Source organism: Scomber japonicus, chromosome 14 (assembly GCF_027409825.1).
Source record: "Scomber japonicus isolate fScoJap1 chromosome 14, fScoJap1.pri, whole genome shotgun sequence".
NCBI classification, from domain to species: domain Eukaryota; kingdom Metazoa; phylum Chordata; class Actinopteri; order Scombriformes; family Scombridae; genus Scomber; species Scomber japonicus.
The window spans coordinates 19,307,849-19,326,779 of NC_070591.1; the positions used below are offsets into that span (position 1 = coordinate 19,307,849).

The following is an 18,931-nucleotide window of genomic DNA, read 5'->3' on the forward strand; positions in this document are numbered from 1 at the left end:
TCATACATGTGCGCTTTATTTCTGCATGCAGTAATGTGTTCATGCATATGTGGATGTGTGTGTGTGTGTAGGACCTCTCCCTGTCTGGCTGTTGGACAGAGTGGCATGGGCTTGTCTCTGGCTGTGGTTGTGAGACTGTCCCAGTGGTATGAAGCATGCTGCTTTATTGGGCAGGCTAAACTGCTGAGGCAGGGCTTCTGCTAGCGCTTTGAGCTTTGCCAAAGCCAAATGGGATTACACAACAGATTTAACTTTTTAGATTATACATAGGATTCTCTTAAAACGCATAGATTCACTGGAAAATGTATTGGCTTGGTTGACAAAGTGGATCACTCTTTCCTTAACTTTATTCTTTGGGTTTTAAAAAAATATACTGTAATTGAACAGCAAGTTAAACTCAGGTTTTATCACATAAGTGTAAAAGTGTCAAAATAACACTTCTGGTGACTGTTGAGAAGCATTATGTCCTTGTCACTCCAACTTTTACTTGGGGTTTCCCTCAAAGTTTCCCTTTACATAAGTCTTTCTCCACTGGAGGAATCACTCTCCTCTGCCCTGCAGTGGTCAAAGCAGGTTACTGCTTCTCAGGGGATCAACAAAAACGTATTCGAGGTCACTGAGAAACCTGGGAGCACTGCAAGCAGGCATTCCCACCACAGCAGTGTACATTAAATCTCAGTTTGAAACAAGGGAAATCAAAGGAAAGACATTTTCAGACTGTATTATTTCTATTATTGGATCCCAATGGTATAGTAGGCAAAGATTTAAGCATTTGGATAGGTTCATACAGAAAAAGGACACACACACACACTGATTTAATATACAAAATGTTATTCTCTCTTTTTCTGTCTACAAACTCTCTCAGGACATATCATTGCACTCTCTCAATAACACTTTGTAATTGTCTTATGCACTCAGTAAAGAGACTCTTCATTTAGAGTCATTCACACCCACAGGATGTTTAAACAGCCAGAACATGGAGCCAGTGGTGGTAATATTATATTGTTACAGTCTTTTGTGTAGTAAAATGAAATCAATATCTTCTTTTACATTTCCTCTTTGTTTATGTATAACCTTTACAATGTGATTCTGAAACATTCATTGTGGTGAGAAATGATTTAGTTTAAATGAAATGTGTTTTTATTGCCTGAACAAGTCCATGTCACACTACTCACAGCAACAAAGAAACATCCTCACAAACCTCCCACTTTAAAAATGGACTACAGTATGAAATTAAACCTTACACACAGCTATTATGACATCCCCATGTTTCAACTTTCACACAGTGGTTGAACACACAAAACTATGCTTTACACAATCTGCAGATCTTTGATTGACGCTGTGGATTTAAGATTTCATGCATCACAAAATGCCAAAAGTAGGGTTTTTCTCCTACAAGAAAAGAGAATGACAACTTAAGCAAGCCGATCAGTGTTCATAGCATAAACCAAACACTCCTCTGGGCTGGGCTATTTGCTACATCATAATGTACTTCTATGAGGCAACAGATTATTGATCACACTGTATACACAAGAAAGATATCTTAGCGTCTCACATTCAAAAAGTCAAATGGAATGGTGAACTTCTCTGTAACACAATAAATAGCTTAACAATAATTCTCCAAAATTGACAGCAGCAATTTAACAGCATGTCACAGGGACTTTTTTCAGCTACGAAGCAAAAACATTGAGACTTTTTTCCCTTAAAAAGTCACATTTACAAACAACATAATTTATATGATGATCCATTCATACTGTGCTTTTGGGTATCTTTATTTTATCAAATGCTTTACTTAGCCACTTGTATACATTGCATAATCAACCCCTTAAATCTCCTCACCAGTCAGACACCTCCATAAAGTCCTCCAGTTCACCCATGGTTATTATATCACGGGACTCATACCTTGAGTGGGCTGAGTTGTCAGTTTCACGAACCAAGCTTTCTGCAAGCTGGCTGTTTGTGTCACACTCATATGAGCCATGTGTGTTGTAAACTGTGTTATGTGTTTTGTCTTTATCATTAACCGTGTCCATGTATGGAGTCTTCTCTGGACTGTAGCGATGCCCCTCCGAGTTCTGTTCATTTTCGGGGGCTTGATGTCTGTAGGTGTGGTTCTCCCTAGCAGGCTGTTGATCCTGGGAGACAGTCACTGGGGTTGACCTAACTGAGGATGACCTTTGGGGGTGCACAGAGGAGGTCCCTGCAGGTTGGTAGCCTTGTGGATAACCCTGGTAGCCTTGATAAACCACATAGGGCTTGCCAGCTGGAGAAGCTTGGGAGAGACGCTGTTGTTGCTGCTTGGCTGGAACTTGGGGTTGTAGCTGAGGCTGTGGGTGCGCTTGCTGGGACTGTGGTCGGGAGGTGCTCTGGCCAGATTGGCGCACATTCAGCTGAACATACTTCCCTGTCTCTGGGTCAAAGAAAGTTTTTGTTTTCACCTGAACAGGAACATCCACTACGAAGTACTGACCTGAGTCAAGGTCTTGCAGCACCTTACGCTGGGTCAGCGGGTAGGAGTGGGGATAGCTTGACTCTACATGGTACTGTGTCACTGGAGCTGGGTGGTTAGTATGATGGAGAGTGGGAGAAGAAGGAACATGAGCAACTGTCTTAAGAGCTGCATGATGGGAAATAGGGCCAGTAACATGAGGGGAGGCAAATGGGAGGGAGTCAGAGGTAGTGGCATGAGGGGATGCAACTGGGAGGGAGACAGAAGTAGTGGCATTAGGGGAGGCAACTGGGAAGGAGACAGGGACAGTAGCAAGAGGGGAGGCAACTGGGAGGGAGACAGGGGTAGTTGCGTGAGGGGAGGCAACTGGGAGGGAGACAGGGGCAGTAGCATGAGGGGAGGCATGGAAAGAGTGACGAGAAGGCTGGGGCTCTGAATGCGAAGAGGGCAAGCTTGACTCCAATGCTGGTGCACGAGCAAGGGAGACAGGTGGGGAAAAATGAGGGGAAGCCACAGCATGGCGGTTTGAGGAGCATACCTCAGAGGAGGAGGTGGAAGGAGTACTTGAGACCTCTTGAAGAGATTTCTCAGCCGGGCTGTCTCCTGTAGCTTTGGACAACTCTTTCTTTATCCTCCGTTTGGCCAGTCTTTTCGCCCTAAGCAGGGCTTTCTCGCTTTTTGGGGGAACAACTGGAGGCTTTCCTAAGCGGGACACATCACTACTGAAACTGCATGCAGACTCTGGCCTCTCGTAGTCATATAGGCCCCGTATATCTGCCACGTCCCCCACACTGGTGACAAAACTCTCCACATCCTCAGACATGTTGCTGATGACAGAGCGGGAGTCATCTTCATCCATAGCAAAACTCCGCCTGTTGTAGGGCCTGTGGTGCGAGAGAGGGGCTGAGTAATCCTGTGATGAAGATAGCTGAAGAGTTGAAGATTCTTTGATAGCAGCAAGTCTGGTGGCTGTATCAGGATGAATTGGGGTTCCTGCGTTACGTCTCATAATCTCCGGCTCCTCATCTCCTCTGTCTGACCAGGGTGAACCTACCCTGAAATCTTCTCCGAAGTTCTTATGGAAGCGTGGTTTGACTGATTTGGTGAAATAGGAACCTCTTATAGTGTTATCCTTCACCCTGAACATTGAGGGCTTGGCTCCGTGTGCAGGAGAGGATGTGTTGGAGCGGGGGAGGGATGGAGCTGGAGATGCAGCATTATGAGACCTGCGTAGCCTATTGTAGGATCCAGAGTCCTCAGCTGACTCAAGTTCATTGTTTCTGTGTTGGGAGGGTGCAGGAGAGCGTAGTTGTCTTTCTCTGAGTTTCTTTTCTGACTCTGTTGAGGTGATGGCATAGTACTGAAGAGCATCCATCCTCTGCGCTGCTTTTTTCGACTCCACCTGAGAAACTCTCTCCTTTTCTCTCTGAGCTGCTAACTTTTCTTCTTCTCTCTTTTTAGCCCTTGCCTCCTCCTCTCTTTGAGCCTGCAACCTCTCTCGTGCTACTCGCTTCTCCTCTCTCTGCGCTGCCTGACTCGCCTCCTCAAGCTCCCTGGCCCTCTCCTCATTGGCTTGCTGTTCCTCTCTTTGCTTAAGAATTGCTTTCTCTTTGTCAGCAGCTCTCCTTTCCTCCTCCTCGTTTTGAGTTCTTATCCACTCTTCTTTGTTCTGTCTTTCTCTCCTCTTCCCCTCAACCTGCTCCTTATGTTTCTCCTGTTCCTGAATCTGTTTAATCATTTTCTCTTCTGCAATTTGAGCAGCTCTCTCCTCCTCACTCTGTTTTCTTTTCCTCTCCTCTTCAATATAAGTGAGTCTCTTCTTGTCATCTTCAATCTGTTTGGTCTTTCGCCTTTGCTCCTCAATTTGAGCAGCTATCCTCTGCTGCTCCTCTCGGGCTGCTCTCTCTTCTTCTCTTTGTTTTCTTCTCCTCTCTTCTTCAATCTGTTTGGCCTTTTGCCTTTGCTCCTCTTGAGCAGCTCTTTCTTCCTCTATTTGTTTTCTTCTTCTCTCCTCCTCAATTTGTGTGGCCTTTTGCCTTTGCTCCTCAATTAGAGTGTCTCTCCTCCGCTGCTCCTCTTGAGCAGCTCTCTCTTCCTCTCTTTGTTTTCTTTTCCTCTCCTCCTCAATAAAAGCAAGTCTCTTCTCCTCCTCAACCTGTTTGGCCTTTTGCCTTTGCTCCTCAATTAGAGCAGCTCTCCTCTGCTGCTCCTCTTGTGCAGCTCTCTCTTCCTCTCTTTGTTTTCTTTTCCTCTCCTCCTCAATAGAAGCAAGTCTCTTCTCCTCCTCAACCTGTTTGGCCTTTTGCCTTTGCTCCTTAATTAGAGCAGCTCTCCTCTGCTGCTCCTCTTGAGCAGCGATCTCCTCTTCTCTCTGTTTGACCCTCTTTCTCTCCTCAATAGCTTTCATCCTCTCTTCTTCTGCTCTCAGTTTTGCTCTCCTTTCCTCCTCAATTTCCTTCATTCTCCTTTCGTCCTCTCTTTGCTTTGCCCTCCTGTCCTCCTCTTCTTTTTGTGCAGCTCTCTCCTCCACCTGTTTTGCGTTTCTTTCTTCCTCTGCTCTTCGCTCTGCTTCCTTTTGTTTTTCCCGCCTCTCCTTGATCCTTAAAGATATGGCCTCCCTCTCTCTTGCTCTTCTCTCCTCCTCTCTTTGAGAAGCTCTCCTCTCTTCTTCAGCCAGAGAGGCTCTATTCTCCTCTATTATGGTTTTTATTCTCTTATTTCTCTCTAATTCTGTCCTTGAAGCTTCCTCCACTTGTTTTGCCCTGCTCTGAGGTTTTGCAGTGGTTTCTTCATGAGGAGTTGCAACAGTTTCTTGTCTTGGTTTTTCTGTCCTGTCTTCCGCAGTCTTTTCACCTTTTGTTAGATTTGTTGTTATTTCTTTCATGTTGTGCATTTGCCCCACATCTGGTTGTGGATGAGAGTCTCTATCTAAGTTTGGCCTTCTTTCAGCTGAGGAGATTTCTGTTTTTTCATGTAGATTGGAGGTATCAAGTGGCTTTAGGTGTTGTGACACATTTCTTGGCTTGTTGACTGAAGAAGATGATGTTGTTGCTTGCATGTTGTTTGGCTGATGAATACTTTGAACTGCTTGATTACCTCTTTGGGTACCAGCTCCAGCCACTTCCTCCCTGCCTGCCTGGTTCTTAATATGTGCTTGTGATGACATGTTTCTCTCTGTGAGGTCTTGGGTATGTTTTGCAACAGTTTCTAAGATACCTTCATTGTCTTTGACATCTATAAGCATTTTCTCTTGTCTTTCTTTCTCTCCCAGTTTAAACATGCCTGTCCTTTGATGTTCTTTCTCTGTAATGGGAAACACTACGGTTTTGGGCTCTTTGTTCACTTTGGAGCTGACCTCTGTCTTATTTGGCAAACTCTTCTCTTTCACAGAGAGGTCTTGATGATCAGCAGTGAACACTGGACGTCTGTTATGACGAGTATGGATTAGTGGAAAGAAACCCTCTTTTTTGTTGGGAGGGAATTCCTGAATTGGGTTAGCTGTTTCTTCTGAAACAATTACTTTTAGTCTGGCATAGTCTGCAATTGCTGATATCTCGGGTATTGTAGAAACTCTCTCTTTTGGTTTTGGTTTAACTTCAGGTTTCTCCTTTACTACATTTTCCCTTGTTGGCTGTGAATTTCTTGAGCTATGTCTTTCCCTTGCTGATAAACTGGATTTGCTTTCTGTGTGGTGTTGTCTGATATGAATAGCTTGACCTGCATCCATATTTTCACATTTACTGCTCTGTTTCTCTGTGGAGTAATCATTTATGTTCTCATCTCGAATGCTTACTGGGCAGGATTCCATTGTTTTCTTTTTGCTTTGATCCAACGCAAAGCCTTCATGTTTTACTTCCTTGTATGATTCATTGCTGATAGCAGCCGTGCTTGGAAGTAATCCTCGAAGTTCCCCTCTCTTTGAAACTGCATCTGACCTATCTCCAACATTTGTGCGATTGTTGTATGGTTCATTGTTTCTTTCTATTACCCCTTGAACTTGAAAGTAGTCTCCTTCCATTGGTTGTGTCTTTGATGTCTCATTTTTCTTCACTTTATCAGGATTTCCATTTTGAGTATTCTCACTTGTTTCATTTTTGCTGCTGTGTTGATGTACTCCCACTTTGCCTTCCAAATTGACAGGATTGCTTACTGAAGTGAGATCCTTTTGCTGGTCCGCTTTGCTTAAGGTGCTCGCTTTTTCATCAGAATTAGGGACAGCTGTGGTATGTTTTCCCATCATCTTCTGGTTGTCCTTCTCAGTTACTGCTGGCACAACTCTGATGGCAATACTGTCTATATGAATATTATTGTCCACTTGATTATCATTCTCAGTTAAATGGCTAGATGGATTGGTTTTGATGAATGGCTTTGATTGGTTTGAGTCATGTCTCTTTTCTTCCAGTAGAGGTGCACTCTTGTCATCTATATTCCTGCTCTTGGAAGGATTTATGATAGTTGTCATATCTTCTTTCACTGATGGCTGGACATCATGTTTTATCAGAGTTTCAACATCAGCTCTGTTGAAATCGTCCTTGTGGTTGATCTTGACTTTGAACTTCTCATTGACATCTTCTGCTTGTGTGGTTTGTGGATTTTTCTCTTCAGTAATAATTCCTCCTTGATCTTTCTTGATGATCTTTGCTGAGCTCTCTTTTGGTGTGTTATCTGTGTGGTCTTTCTTTTCTCTTGCTATTATGTCCTGTTTGTAGAGAGGGGGTTGAGTTTCAGCCAACACTTTATTTTTAGCAGGTACAGTGACTGTGGTGGGTATATCTTTTTCAGTCAGGGTTTCTTGGAGTTGTATTTCCCTTTGGGGTCTCACATTTGTATAAGAACTCTCCTGACAGGGAGTTGTCCTTTTCTCAGAGAGATTCTCAGTCACATTGTTCTTCCTGGTTGAGGTGTTTTGCTTGTTTTCAGGATGGTTATTCATACCAACTTTAATCTGATCTTCTTTTACTGTAAAATGAGTTTCCTGTGCAACTCTGCCTTTTGCTTCTCCTGTGTTAACATTTGTTGAAGATTTATTTTCTTTACTTACTTCTACACCTGAGCTGGGATGATATTTATCTGGCTCAGCATTACTCTGCTCTTTTACACGAGGTTGCTCTTGGGTGCTTGTGTCCTCCTGACTGCCACTCAGTCTTTCTCGTACAGTTACCATTATTCCCATGATCTGCAAGCTGTCATCAGTTGTTGTCAGTTTTTGTGGAGGTGATGAGTCCTCAGGATTTATTTCATGTTTACTTATAGCTTGTGATGGATCTTCTTTCTTCTTGTTGAGTTCTTCAGACTTTATTGAAGTCTTATTTATTTTTGGATTTTCAGAGTTTTCTCCATGTTTTATTTCATGTTTTCCTTTGTCATTCTTAAGTTCCTGATCTTTGTTTTGTGTTGGCAGCTTAATTCTAGGTTGATCCTCTTTCTTCTGACTCTCTGTCAAGCCTCCATTTGTACTCATGACATGACTTCCAGCCTGTTTTGCTTCTGGTACAGAGTCAACGCTCTTTGTTGGTTCTCTGGGGGGTGTCTGTGAGGGATCTAGTATCTGACAGGTGATTGCTGCAGAGCTAGAAACTGAAATGGACTTGACTGGTTCCATTTGTACTCCTGAAGATCCCATATGCTCTTTTGGTATAGTATTACTGGGCATTGTGCTTTCATGCCTTCTCGACACCTCGTGTGACGGTGGCCTCTGCCTTATATTAGTACTCTGACTACCAAACAATTGCTTGGTGTAGTTTTTGGATGCAAAACCATCTCGTATAGAAAAACCCTTTTCTTTAATGGCTGAAATCTCTTTCTCAGCATGAGCTTTTATCTTGGATGTCAAAATCTCCTGCTTTGTCAAAACTCTCTCTTTATGGTACAGTGCTCTGGGAGGGAAAACACCTGGAACTACACTATGTTCAGAAAACTTGGATTTTCTTTCAGGGGGTTTGGCTGAGTTAGAATCTCTTTGCTGTGTAACATCAGCTTGTTTCAGAGTGCTGCCTTTGTCCAACTTGTCAACACTGTCGTCTTTCACTTTATCAGTAACAGACTCATTGGTAGGTAAACATTCAGCACTAGATAATTTAAACTCTTTGGATGACTCACTGTAAATATAATGACTTTCTGTCACCTCATTAAATTTAACGCTGCCTACTTCCTCCTCATTTTCTGTTTTAGGTGTTACAGGTTTGCTTGTTGGATTATATTTGTCTTTTGATGTCTTGTTATTCATTGTCTCAACTTTATTAAGTGGTAAAGATGATGTTACACTGACATCATTTGAAGAAACATTTCCTGCAGGTGATGCTTCGTTTTTGTTAGTTAAGATTGCATTAGCTAAACCATATTTCTCTCTTAGGCTCTCATAATCATTAGCCCCTCGATCTTTAATATTTCTGCTAACGGCTGAGTCTTTTTTCTGTCGATTCATTTGTGTTGCCTGATCCTGCTCTTCATTTTTACTGATGTTTGCCCTTAAAGGAACATCAATCTTTGCAATGTCATCCCCTTTTGTGATAACAGTACTTCTGACTTTCTCTTTTTGTTCTCCTTTCATTTTCTCCTTTATTTTGGCCAACTCTGCTTTAGCTTTAGCTAACTCGGTTTTAACTTGGTCAACTTTACTTGGTTCACTTTTGACCTGTTGTGACATGGTTAGTTTTGCTGTGGATTTAGCCTGCCACTCATGTGTCTTTTGTGTTTTTGTTAGCTCTGCTTTAGCTAGCTCCACTGTGGTTTGTTCCAACTTTGCCTGTTCTGTTTTTCTTACTTCAGTGTTTGCCAATTTAGCTTTACTTGCCTCTGTTTTAGGGTGCTCTGCATTTACCTGATCCGTTCGAATTGAATCTTCCTCAGGTTTCTTCTCTCTAACATCCTCAACATTATGCTCAGCCTTGACATTTTCCACTCCAACTACCTTTGTCTTCTCTTGCTCTGCTTTGGCCTGTTGCACTTGTATCTGCTGTAGTTTAGACTGTTTCGCTTTTCTGCGCTCTGCATCAGCAAGTTCTGCTTTAACTTTTGCTGCTCTGATTTGTTCTCCCTCTGTCTCTTCTCTTTCAGCTTGTTCTGCTCTAACCAGCTGTGCCTCAACTTGTTCTGCTTTGAGTCTTTCTTTTCCGCCTGGTTGAGTTTTGGCTTGCTCTGTTCTTGCCTGCCCAGCGTGCTCGGTCTTTACCAGTTCAGTTTTTATGTGTTCTTCTTTTAGCCTCCCTGCATCAGCTTGCTCTGCTTTGACCTGCTCGCTTTGCTGTTCTCTTGTATGCTCGACTCCCACTTCTTCTGTAATGCCTCTTAGTATTTCTGTTACATTTTGAGCTCTGGTTTGCTCTGCTCTTATCAGTTCCTGTCTGGCTTGTTCTGGCTTTTTTCCTCTGGCCTGTTCTATCTGTTTCTCTTTTCTTGGCTCCTCTCTTTGCTGTTCTGCTTTATGATGTTCTGCTTGAGCTTTGTCGGCCATGTTAAACTCTACTTTTGTCTGTTTTATGCTGTCCTGCTCAGTTGGTTCAGCTTTGACTTTTTCTGAATCAGTCTGACCTACTAAAATTACCATAGCTTGTTCTGCTTTGGGCTGCTCTGCTTGAGCCCAGTGCTGAGCTTTTGCCAACTCTGTCTGGGCGTGCTGTACTTGTATCTGTTCTGCTGTGTCCTGTGCAGCCTTGACCTCAACAACCTGTCTATCCTGCACCTGGTTGGCAATTGTTGGAGCGAATACTTTGTCAGGGACAGATAATGGATTCTTTTGCAAATTGTGTTCAAACTGTTGTTTGGCTTCTTTTGGCTGGAGCCTTTGCTCCTTTAGCATTGGTGAATATTGTTTTCTATGACCTGTTTCTTGCATGAGAATAGTTTTGTCCTCATCTGAATAAAAGGCGTGTTTGTTTCTATATTCTTGATCAGCATATCTATTGTAATCTGATGTCAAGTAATTATCTTTCATTTCTGTTTCCTCATTCTGTCCAGAATACTTTTGAAGTGCATATTTGTCCCTAAATGCTCCAGGTTGCTGTTTTCCATGATATGCTGGATTTTGTACAGCATCATTAAAAGGTGGAGCATTTTGTGGCATTTGCTTGAATTCTTGATTCATATTCTGTGGATGTTCTCTTCTGTATTTGTCTCTTGGTGAACTGAGTTCTTCCTTTATCACGTCTGCTTTTTGGTAATCCTGTGCATGCTTGTCTTTTTCCATTAAAGCAGATATGCTTTGTTTCCATGGAGAGATATCTGCATTCAGACTGAGCTTTTCTGTGTCTTGGTTGTTTGTCTGTCTCCACCTATCCTTTGAGGACACATTACTGTAATCATGTTTGTTCTCTTTTAGTTGCTGATATCTATCCACCTTTGTGTTTTCCATTCCCACTGCTTCACTAAAATGTTGCTGAGTATTTACCTTACCTGTTAAATATTCTCTGACTTGATTGTTTTCAGCATATAGCCTTGGCATATCTGTAGCTCTATAAGATGGTTTATCCCTATATATATCCCCTCCCAGAGTTTCTACGCTCTCAATCATGCCTTGCTTATAAGGAGTAAATGATGATAAGTCCTCATGGAGGTTCTGTCCATTAGCCAGCTGATTGCTAGAGTAATTTTCAGGTATATAACTAGTGAACCCAGAATGACGAACTGTCTCATTTTGCATCTGACCTGTCTGGTATTCACTTGAAATATACTCAGAATTTTGTCCTTTATATGCTGTCGCAGTTTGAGAATGCATTGCTGTAAGTGACAGTCCAGAGCTATGATGTTGTTGTACATATTGATGTGAGGCCTCGTGTGTCCAGCTGGATTCCTCAACCTGAGAAATTTTAATATCTGAATCTGGAAACTCCGGAATATCTATCACAATGTCTCTGGGTTCCTGGGAAGAGGGTTGTTTGTTTTTCTCCAGTGTCTCCAAACCTTTAAATTTGGTAGGACTGTACGTGCTTTTCACTCTCTTCCTGTTGTCTTTGAGATTGAAGAGGAGGCTTGAGGCTCTGGATTTATAGCTAGACATCCTAACATCAGGAGTGGCTCCCCTGCTTTCAGCTCGCACTGGAGCATGTTCCACAGGTTGGGGAGAAACTGCATATTGCTGCACCTCTGTTGTCTCTTGATGTGCATGGACTTGAGGTGTAAGCAACTGGCTGATGTTGAAGGGAGCTGTGCTGGTGTTATTACTGACAACATTTGGTGCTGCTGTTACTGCATTGTTGCCAATTGGAATTAAATTCTCATTGTTATAAAATACTCCTGATTTATTTGCTGTCATCTCTGTTGCAATGTTTTGCTCCGTCATGATTTTGATTTTGTGCTGGAGGGCTTTGACAGAGCTGATCGTGTCCCGTACACGCCGAGACATCTCAATAGTGGGTGATGCAGTTGATGGGCGCTGAGATGGGAGCCTGTTAGTACCCAGGCTCTGTGTCCTCTTCCTGTGGGGATAATGTCCAGCCAACTCAGACTCACAACGTTTCTCCACAGCGGAGGCCTTCTGTAACATTGTGGATGTTGATGTGGAGCGTGAAGGCGTGGGCGCCAAGGTATTCCTCTGGTGTCTAATACCCCTCTCCTCAAACATAGAGGCACCCTGTTGTTGGGCTTCCAATGAAAGCTCCTTGTACATTGGTGTCTCACACCATTTGGGGAACTCCGAACAGTGCATAAACCCTGATACTTCTCCTTGTTGGAAAGGGAACCTGTTATGGTCTCTCCATACTCTAAAGGGGCTAAACTCACTGTGTATAAAGAAATTAGAGTTACAGTTAACTTGTGTCAACATGCTGTGTTTACTGTGGGAAGATCTCATAAAAGAAGATGCAGAATTCATGTGAGCCACTGCAGCTACTTCAGAGGAATAGAAGTTGGTGTCTTGGGATGAGAAGGGGCCAGCGGGGGGGAAATGACCACTGTCAAAGTTTTGCTGGTATGATGTAGAGAATTCAGAAAGTTCCCGCCGGATGCTCATGAGAGCTGATTTGTCCCAGCTTGTCTCATCATTCCATTCTCTTAGTTTACCATCTGTCCCTGCTCCATCCCTGTGTCCCTCAGAGTTAAAAGCTTTGATAAGAGAGGAAACTCTGGAGCGGCTCCTGCGCTGTTGTGAACTCAACTCTGTGGCTCCATTGCTGAAGAAGGAGAGCTGTTCGTCATTGAGAGATTTCTCTTTCTGCATTTCCATGAAGGCGTGCTGGAATGTGGCAGAAACCCTCCCTTGTGTCCTCTCCCCATAAACGCCCCACTGTGGGTCTCTGTGGATCTCAGCCCCATACACTCCTCCATGAATCCAGTCCTGTCCATACTGCTGCACTCTGAGGCTGAAGCTCTCATGTGCAGCTCTTTTAAGTTCCTCCCTCTCTCGGTCCTCTCTGTCTCTGTCCTGTCCACTCTGACTAAAGGCCAGCTGTCTGTCTCTCTGGCTGCAGGGTGAAGATGAGCCAAGGTCTGAGTCATTATAAACAGCTTCATCTCCAATACAGAGACTCCTGAACGCTCGATCCGTCAGATTGCTGACTTCACGGTCAGTCTCGTCCAGAAAGGACCCACCACTGGAGGTGTCGCTGTAGCCTCCATCACTGTGCTTTCGATGTCCACCACTCTTTCGGCTAGAACGGCGTTTCTCAACTGAGGTCATGATGCAGGCTCGTGAACAGAGAGCTCTGTCCTCAGGTGTTCAGTCATTCATGCAAATCCCAAATTGTACACACTGTCTGCTGGTGGAGCTTGTAGGACCCAAAGTTTAGTGCCCCAGTCACAATTTTGGGCAGGCAGTAGCTCCTACGGCATTGTGCATTTTAGTTGTCCTCTGTCCAAATAAAACTTGGAGTTTCCTACAGAAGAGAAGAGGAAGGACAATTAGCCTGGAAATGACCATGGATTCACACATGTCAGCATTGCTATTACTATTACACACCCAGTTTATAACAGTGTCTGCATGAAGTGTTTGGTGCTTTAATCCAACGATTACATTTTTTGGTCATGTGAGATTGTTTTAAAAACTGTAAAAACTATTATTTTTTGGTGGCTTTAATTTATGATAGCTATCTTTGATAAGAATCTGTTTTTTTCTTTTGAATTAAGCAGCAATGTACTGTATGTGGTTCTTAAAACTGCCTTGTAAATCCTCCTCCTCAATCAGTGTGACCTTCAGGGACATGTTGTGAATAAAACTATACTGTTGCTAGGCACAGTAAAGACAGCTTCACGTGAGTTATTTTTGGAAAGCAAGACGCTTCCGTAGAAACATAGATGATAACACACGCACACCCACATCATATCATGGTCACTTTTGGGGGACATTACATAGGCTTACATTTATTTGCTGGAGACTAACCCTAACCACTTCTTGCCTAATCCTTACCCTAAACTTAACCACTAACCCAAAAATCAGGAGGACATGGCTTTTGTCCCCAATATGGACAATAATTTATATACTTATATTGGTTCACTAAAAAGTACATACCGTCACACTGTCCCAACTGAGCTCATGTTAATGAGATCAATTCAAGAGTTAAGAGACCCTACATGTGCAGGTTAGACTTCTATCAAGTTGTTTCTCTGAGTGAAACAGTTGAAAGATCTGGTTAGGAGCAGCTAAACACAACATTACATTTGAAACTTATCTTGTAGAAAAACCCCTTTGGTTTTACTGCACTACAGAGAGGGCAGGTGGAAATAGGACCAAATTATCCTGCTTAACATGCTGCTAAACATAGATTTAAGAGGTAAAATTAGAAAGTGTAGATACGTCATTTGTCATCTAAAAACTTGTTAAAAACAGCTGTATTTAAATCACTCTATTTAAAGCCTTTATTTTTGGCTGAATGACCAATTCACAAAATAAAAAGTTAGTTAGTGGTGCTTTTGTGCAAACCGTTCTACTTAAATATGGTCAGTGCATTCAGAGGTGTAAATCTAAGATGGTAAAGGCCATGGGTGAGTGCTGTGACATATTTGTATTTGTTGACGCAATGACTTTTCCAAGCCTTGTTACTCTCACTCTTCACCAGTAAGCTTGCTGTGGTATATCGTGAAGGGCCTTCAAAATTGTACTTGTAATAGACAATAGAATATAAAATTAACAATGCCTAAAAATAAAGCTGATGTTAAAAAGATAATGCACAACACAGTAATAACACCATTTCTTTCTTGCAAACTGCAGAGAGAGATATCTTATTCCTGACTTTAAAATGAAATGTTTTCACATTTAGAAGCAGCAAGGCAACGTCATGGGTATGTTCTGGTTAAATTTACTGACGCTGCCAGGCAGCCGTCACCTTGCTCAGAATATCCAGTTGTTCATTAGTATCTTCTGACCTGGACGCCATCCATCTCATATGCATCTACAGAACAGCTACACCATACCACAGTGCTGCCAGGCTGCATCTGTATATCAAATAAAAGTCATGTAGCAATTGAAAAACATTTAATAATTTCCTGCAAAACCTTTCGTCTTAAGCAGAACACAACAGTAGCTTTTAACCAGGCAATTTTACAGTTACACTTATTTCAGTGCACAAAAGACACAAAAACGCTAACTTTGAATTTACGTGTCACTCCAACTCTACTCTTTGTAAGGCCAAAACTACACAGTGTGTTCAGTCATACATTAGAAGGAAGCAAAACAAAAAGAAATCAAGCAGTTATGGTAACTATCTGTAATTTGAGTCCCATTTTGCAGTAATAATCTTATGTAAAACTGTCAGGATGATTTCTGTTCATTCTTGCATATGACAGGTTTATTTTTGTCCAGTGACAGGCCTCCAACACTAAAACCTGACACCAAAGAGGCCTCCTCTCACAGGATCTCTGGTCCAAGCGTAGACTGAACAGCAGCAAATCTGTCATTTCTAAGAGCAGAAAGGATATGATATGAAGCTTATATATGTCAGCTACTGTCAGTGATATTATATATAATTCAGTCACTGAAGTTGCACATTACCTTTAGTTAGTGAATGTGTATTTTACATGTATATTCTTTTGGAGATTAAAGCAGGGGATTTCATTATATTTTGACATTTATTTATCTGCATAACAATGCACTTTACAAAATGAAACTACTGAAAAAGGTAACATGCATGTATTTATGGTTGAGAATGTCAACAGAGAGCTTTTTCTTTTTTCAAGTGTCCATCTTGCAATATGAACAACAATGTAGAGTGAGGTCTTGCCTTACCTTCCAGTTTTATAATCCATAATTTGGGCCTTATTGTAACTCGTCTCCCAAAAAAGGCCTGTTGATCTGATCCTGCCCTGTCCCCTTTCTGGCAGTACTGGCTCTTTCTATTGACAACAATCCAAAGCAAATCCTCTATATAGTCCACAGTCTAGTCTTTGAGCATCTGACTAGAAGCAAGCAGCGGGACTCGGGGCCGAACACCAGACAGAAATAGAGAAGTTGTCCCAGGGAGAGTGTCCACCATGGGGGACAGATTGAGGGCTTGAGCTAGCATGCGGTTCTGCAAGATCCTTTGGTGTCGAGTGTCAGATGGATGAAACAAACAGCCTCTCAACTATTTATAAATCTGGACAGCTAACTGTCAGCCATTAGCAGCTAGAGCTAACTGTCAGCAAACTGGGGGAACGTTACATCTCATGAGGAGGTTGTGGGGTCTAAACCTGAAGAAAAACCTAATGTTATGTACATGTTTTTTATGTTTATTATTGTGGGTGTTGGGCAGAGGGAGGTTCAGTTTGGGTGCTCCTCAGGGAGACATAAATAACTCCATTGCCTCACACTGGAGTGCCTCCCTCTTCGTTGAACAAAAATGACAAGAGTGTCAACAAATGGCTGATAGTCACCACCCACCTGCTATCATCACCCCTGACTTCAGCATTGACTACAAGAACATATGATGGAAATCTCTATGAAATGTTCTCATTAATTCCTTTTCAGAAAGATTTTTAACTCACTGTCACATATCTGAGAAGTTCATTTCAAAGCACTCTTATTACACTAGTTAACCATGGAGATCTAATCTCCCCAGTTACAGCCTCACTTACCCCCCAGCAGAAAAGGCCATAAGGCAGAGGAAGGGGAGGAACTGGACCTCCCCCTTTTCACCCCTCTTGCCCACCACTACAGCCCGCTGCTATAATAGGAGATTGCTGTAGCAGATAGTTTCCTGGGTTCTTGGCGGGTGCCGGGCCGGCCTGGCTGGATGATGGACACACACACATGGGCTCTAATGGAGACTCGCTCCACTACATATGCCCACTCAAACACACACACATACACACGCACACACACACACACACACACACACACACACACACACACACACACACACACACACACACACATACACATATCAGAACATAGTTACTTCTGGGGACATTACATAGACTTACATTCATTTCCTGGAGACCTATTCTGACCCTAACCATACTTGCTTAACCTTACCTAACCTTAACCACCAACACAAAAATCAGCTTTTTCTAAATTGGTTGACACATCGTTTGACCCCAGTTGGACAAGCTGCCCCCAATTAACTGGTCTCAAGTCTGAAATTTGTCCCCAAAAGTAGCCTGTGATAGACCACAAACACAGACACACACATACACACACCCACACACACAGATGGTTACATGTGGCTCACTAAACTTTGGGAAAGGCTGAGGTAATCCCTTTTTTGACTAATCTCTAAACAAGTCCACTTCCACCCACACGCCCTTCTCATCCACCCCTTTTTCTCGTCAATCAGCAACATCCGTCTCTAAATTCCTTAAAAGAGATAATCAGCTGCTCCACTGATCTCAAACTCTCTCAGCCAGAATTTACAACTTGCTGGTGTATTATGGTGTTTTGCTACTTACTTGTGGGCCTTCAATATTCAGTACTTGTTAAAAATGGTTTTGATTCATAAAATATAATTTGCAAAAACTTCCCCCAGCAAAAAATACTCAGTGTGTGTTTATCCAAAATGCTCAATTTTCCCACTGAGGTTTGAAATGAAGCCTGCTGTGTGGAGTCTGGACAAGTTTCCTGCTCACTGTGGCCCTCTAGTGGACAAACTAAGAACAGACGCTTGATATCGCCTGCTCTGGACTGAAAGGTGCTCGTTTATATATATATATATATATTTCTTGAGTTTTTGTGCTGTGCAGTCCACCACTTTGCCTCAACTTACTTGTCTTATGAAGCTACTGAGGGCTGTGAGCATTGATCTCAAACGCTGAAGATGCTCTTCCCAGTGCTGAGTAAGGAGGAGCAAAGCTGTGGTTATGTGGCAGACAGCAGACAAGCACATTACTTGCTGCATTAAGATATGCTTTGTTTGTATTATCTCCTTTCAGAGATGAGCTTAATTGATTCTAATTGATTGGGTTATTGATCATCTCTGTTGGAGGAATTAAAAGCAGAGATTATACTGTACTGGGGTGTATTTGGCCCCTCAGTGGACTGGCCCTGAATGGACTTCATGTCTGACAGAAGAAGCTGAATTCTTGAAAAGTACATTTTAGGTTTTGTACCTGATGTCAACCAAAATTATTGTATGTATGTACCAGTCTCTTCTTGAGCATACTGTTTAAGTGTGTTTTATATTGTGTGTGTGTGTGTGTGTGTGTGTGTGTGTGTGTGTGTGTGTGTGTGTGTGTGTGTGTGTGTGTGTGTGTGTGTGGATGGGTGCATATGGACTACGTCTCCCGGTTTCAGGACATATTCCCCCACATCCCTGCAAAAATATTTCATTACTGCAACAAAAGAAGCCCATTAACTGCACTGTAAGAACAGAGTTCAACTGCTGTCCCCCACATTCACCATGTTTGTCTGCTTTTCTGGCTGCTCTCCAGCTAATTTGATATAACAATGCTCCACAAAACAGCCTCAGGACTTTTTTTAGGTGAAAGAAAATTATCAATGATGCCACATGCACAGCTGAATGTCAACACCAACTTGACTTGTTTATGAAATATTAAAGCAGTGAATTATGGGCACCATGCAGAACTTAATGATGATCGGAGTCATTACAACTTCAGCATCCTTTGTTTTGGCTAATGATTAAATTCTGAACTACTGTATTCAATTTTGGAGAGATTAAATGTGTTTTCCACATCTTTTGTATGAGTTGGCTGGATTCCGTCGTCCACATTGGTACATTTTTGGAAAAGAAGCTGATTCGTATAAGGATATTGTGTTATCATTAGCTGCCATGTCACGGGGCTTAACATCTTTGCTCTGGAGCTCTCTCATGCACTGAAAACAAAATCATTATATTAGGGCATGATGTTTTTTGGTAAAATTATTTGTGGCATGAATAGATGCAGTAGTATACCTGCTATATAACCTGCAATATTATGAAACCAAATGTATGAAAAGAGACCAGAATTAGTTCTGATTTTATAAGTTTCTTCTGACTGAATTTTTAAATTTGTCTTATTTATTTGTCTTTCTTATTTGAAGGGATGTTGTGTGTGTGTGTGTGTGTGTGTGTGTGTGTGTGTGTGTGTGTGTGTGTGTGTGTGTGTGTGTGTTGTGTGTGTGTGTGTGTAATAATAAAATGA

The 18,931-nt window shown here is 42.3% G+C and overlaps 1 protein-coding gene across 1 annotated transcript; it reads right to left on the minus strand.

The window, feature by feature from the left end:
- Positions 1 to 1,117: 1,117 nt before the first annotated feature.
- Positions 1,118 to 13,061, minus strand: LOC128372532 (titin homolog). The gene is made up of 4 exons (XM_053332625.1): positions 11,244 to 13,061; positions 9,270 to 10,130; positions 6,533 to 7,148; positions 1,118 to 4,954 (listed from the first exon to the last, which is right to left on the minus strand). The coding sequence occupies exons 1-4, from the start codon at positions 13,059 to 13,061 to the stop codon at positions 1,836 to 1,838; spliced, it is 6,414 nt and encodes a 2,137-aa protein (XP_053188600.1). The 3' UTR covers positions 1,118 to 1,835.
- Positions 13,062 to 18,931: the final 5,870 nt, after the last annotated feature.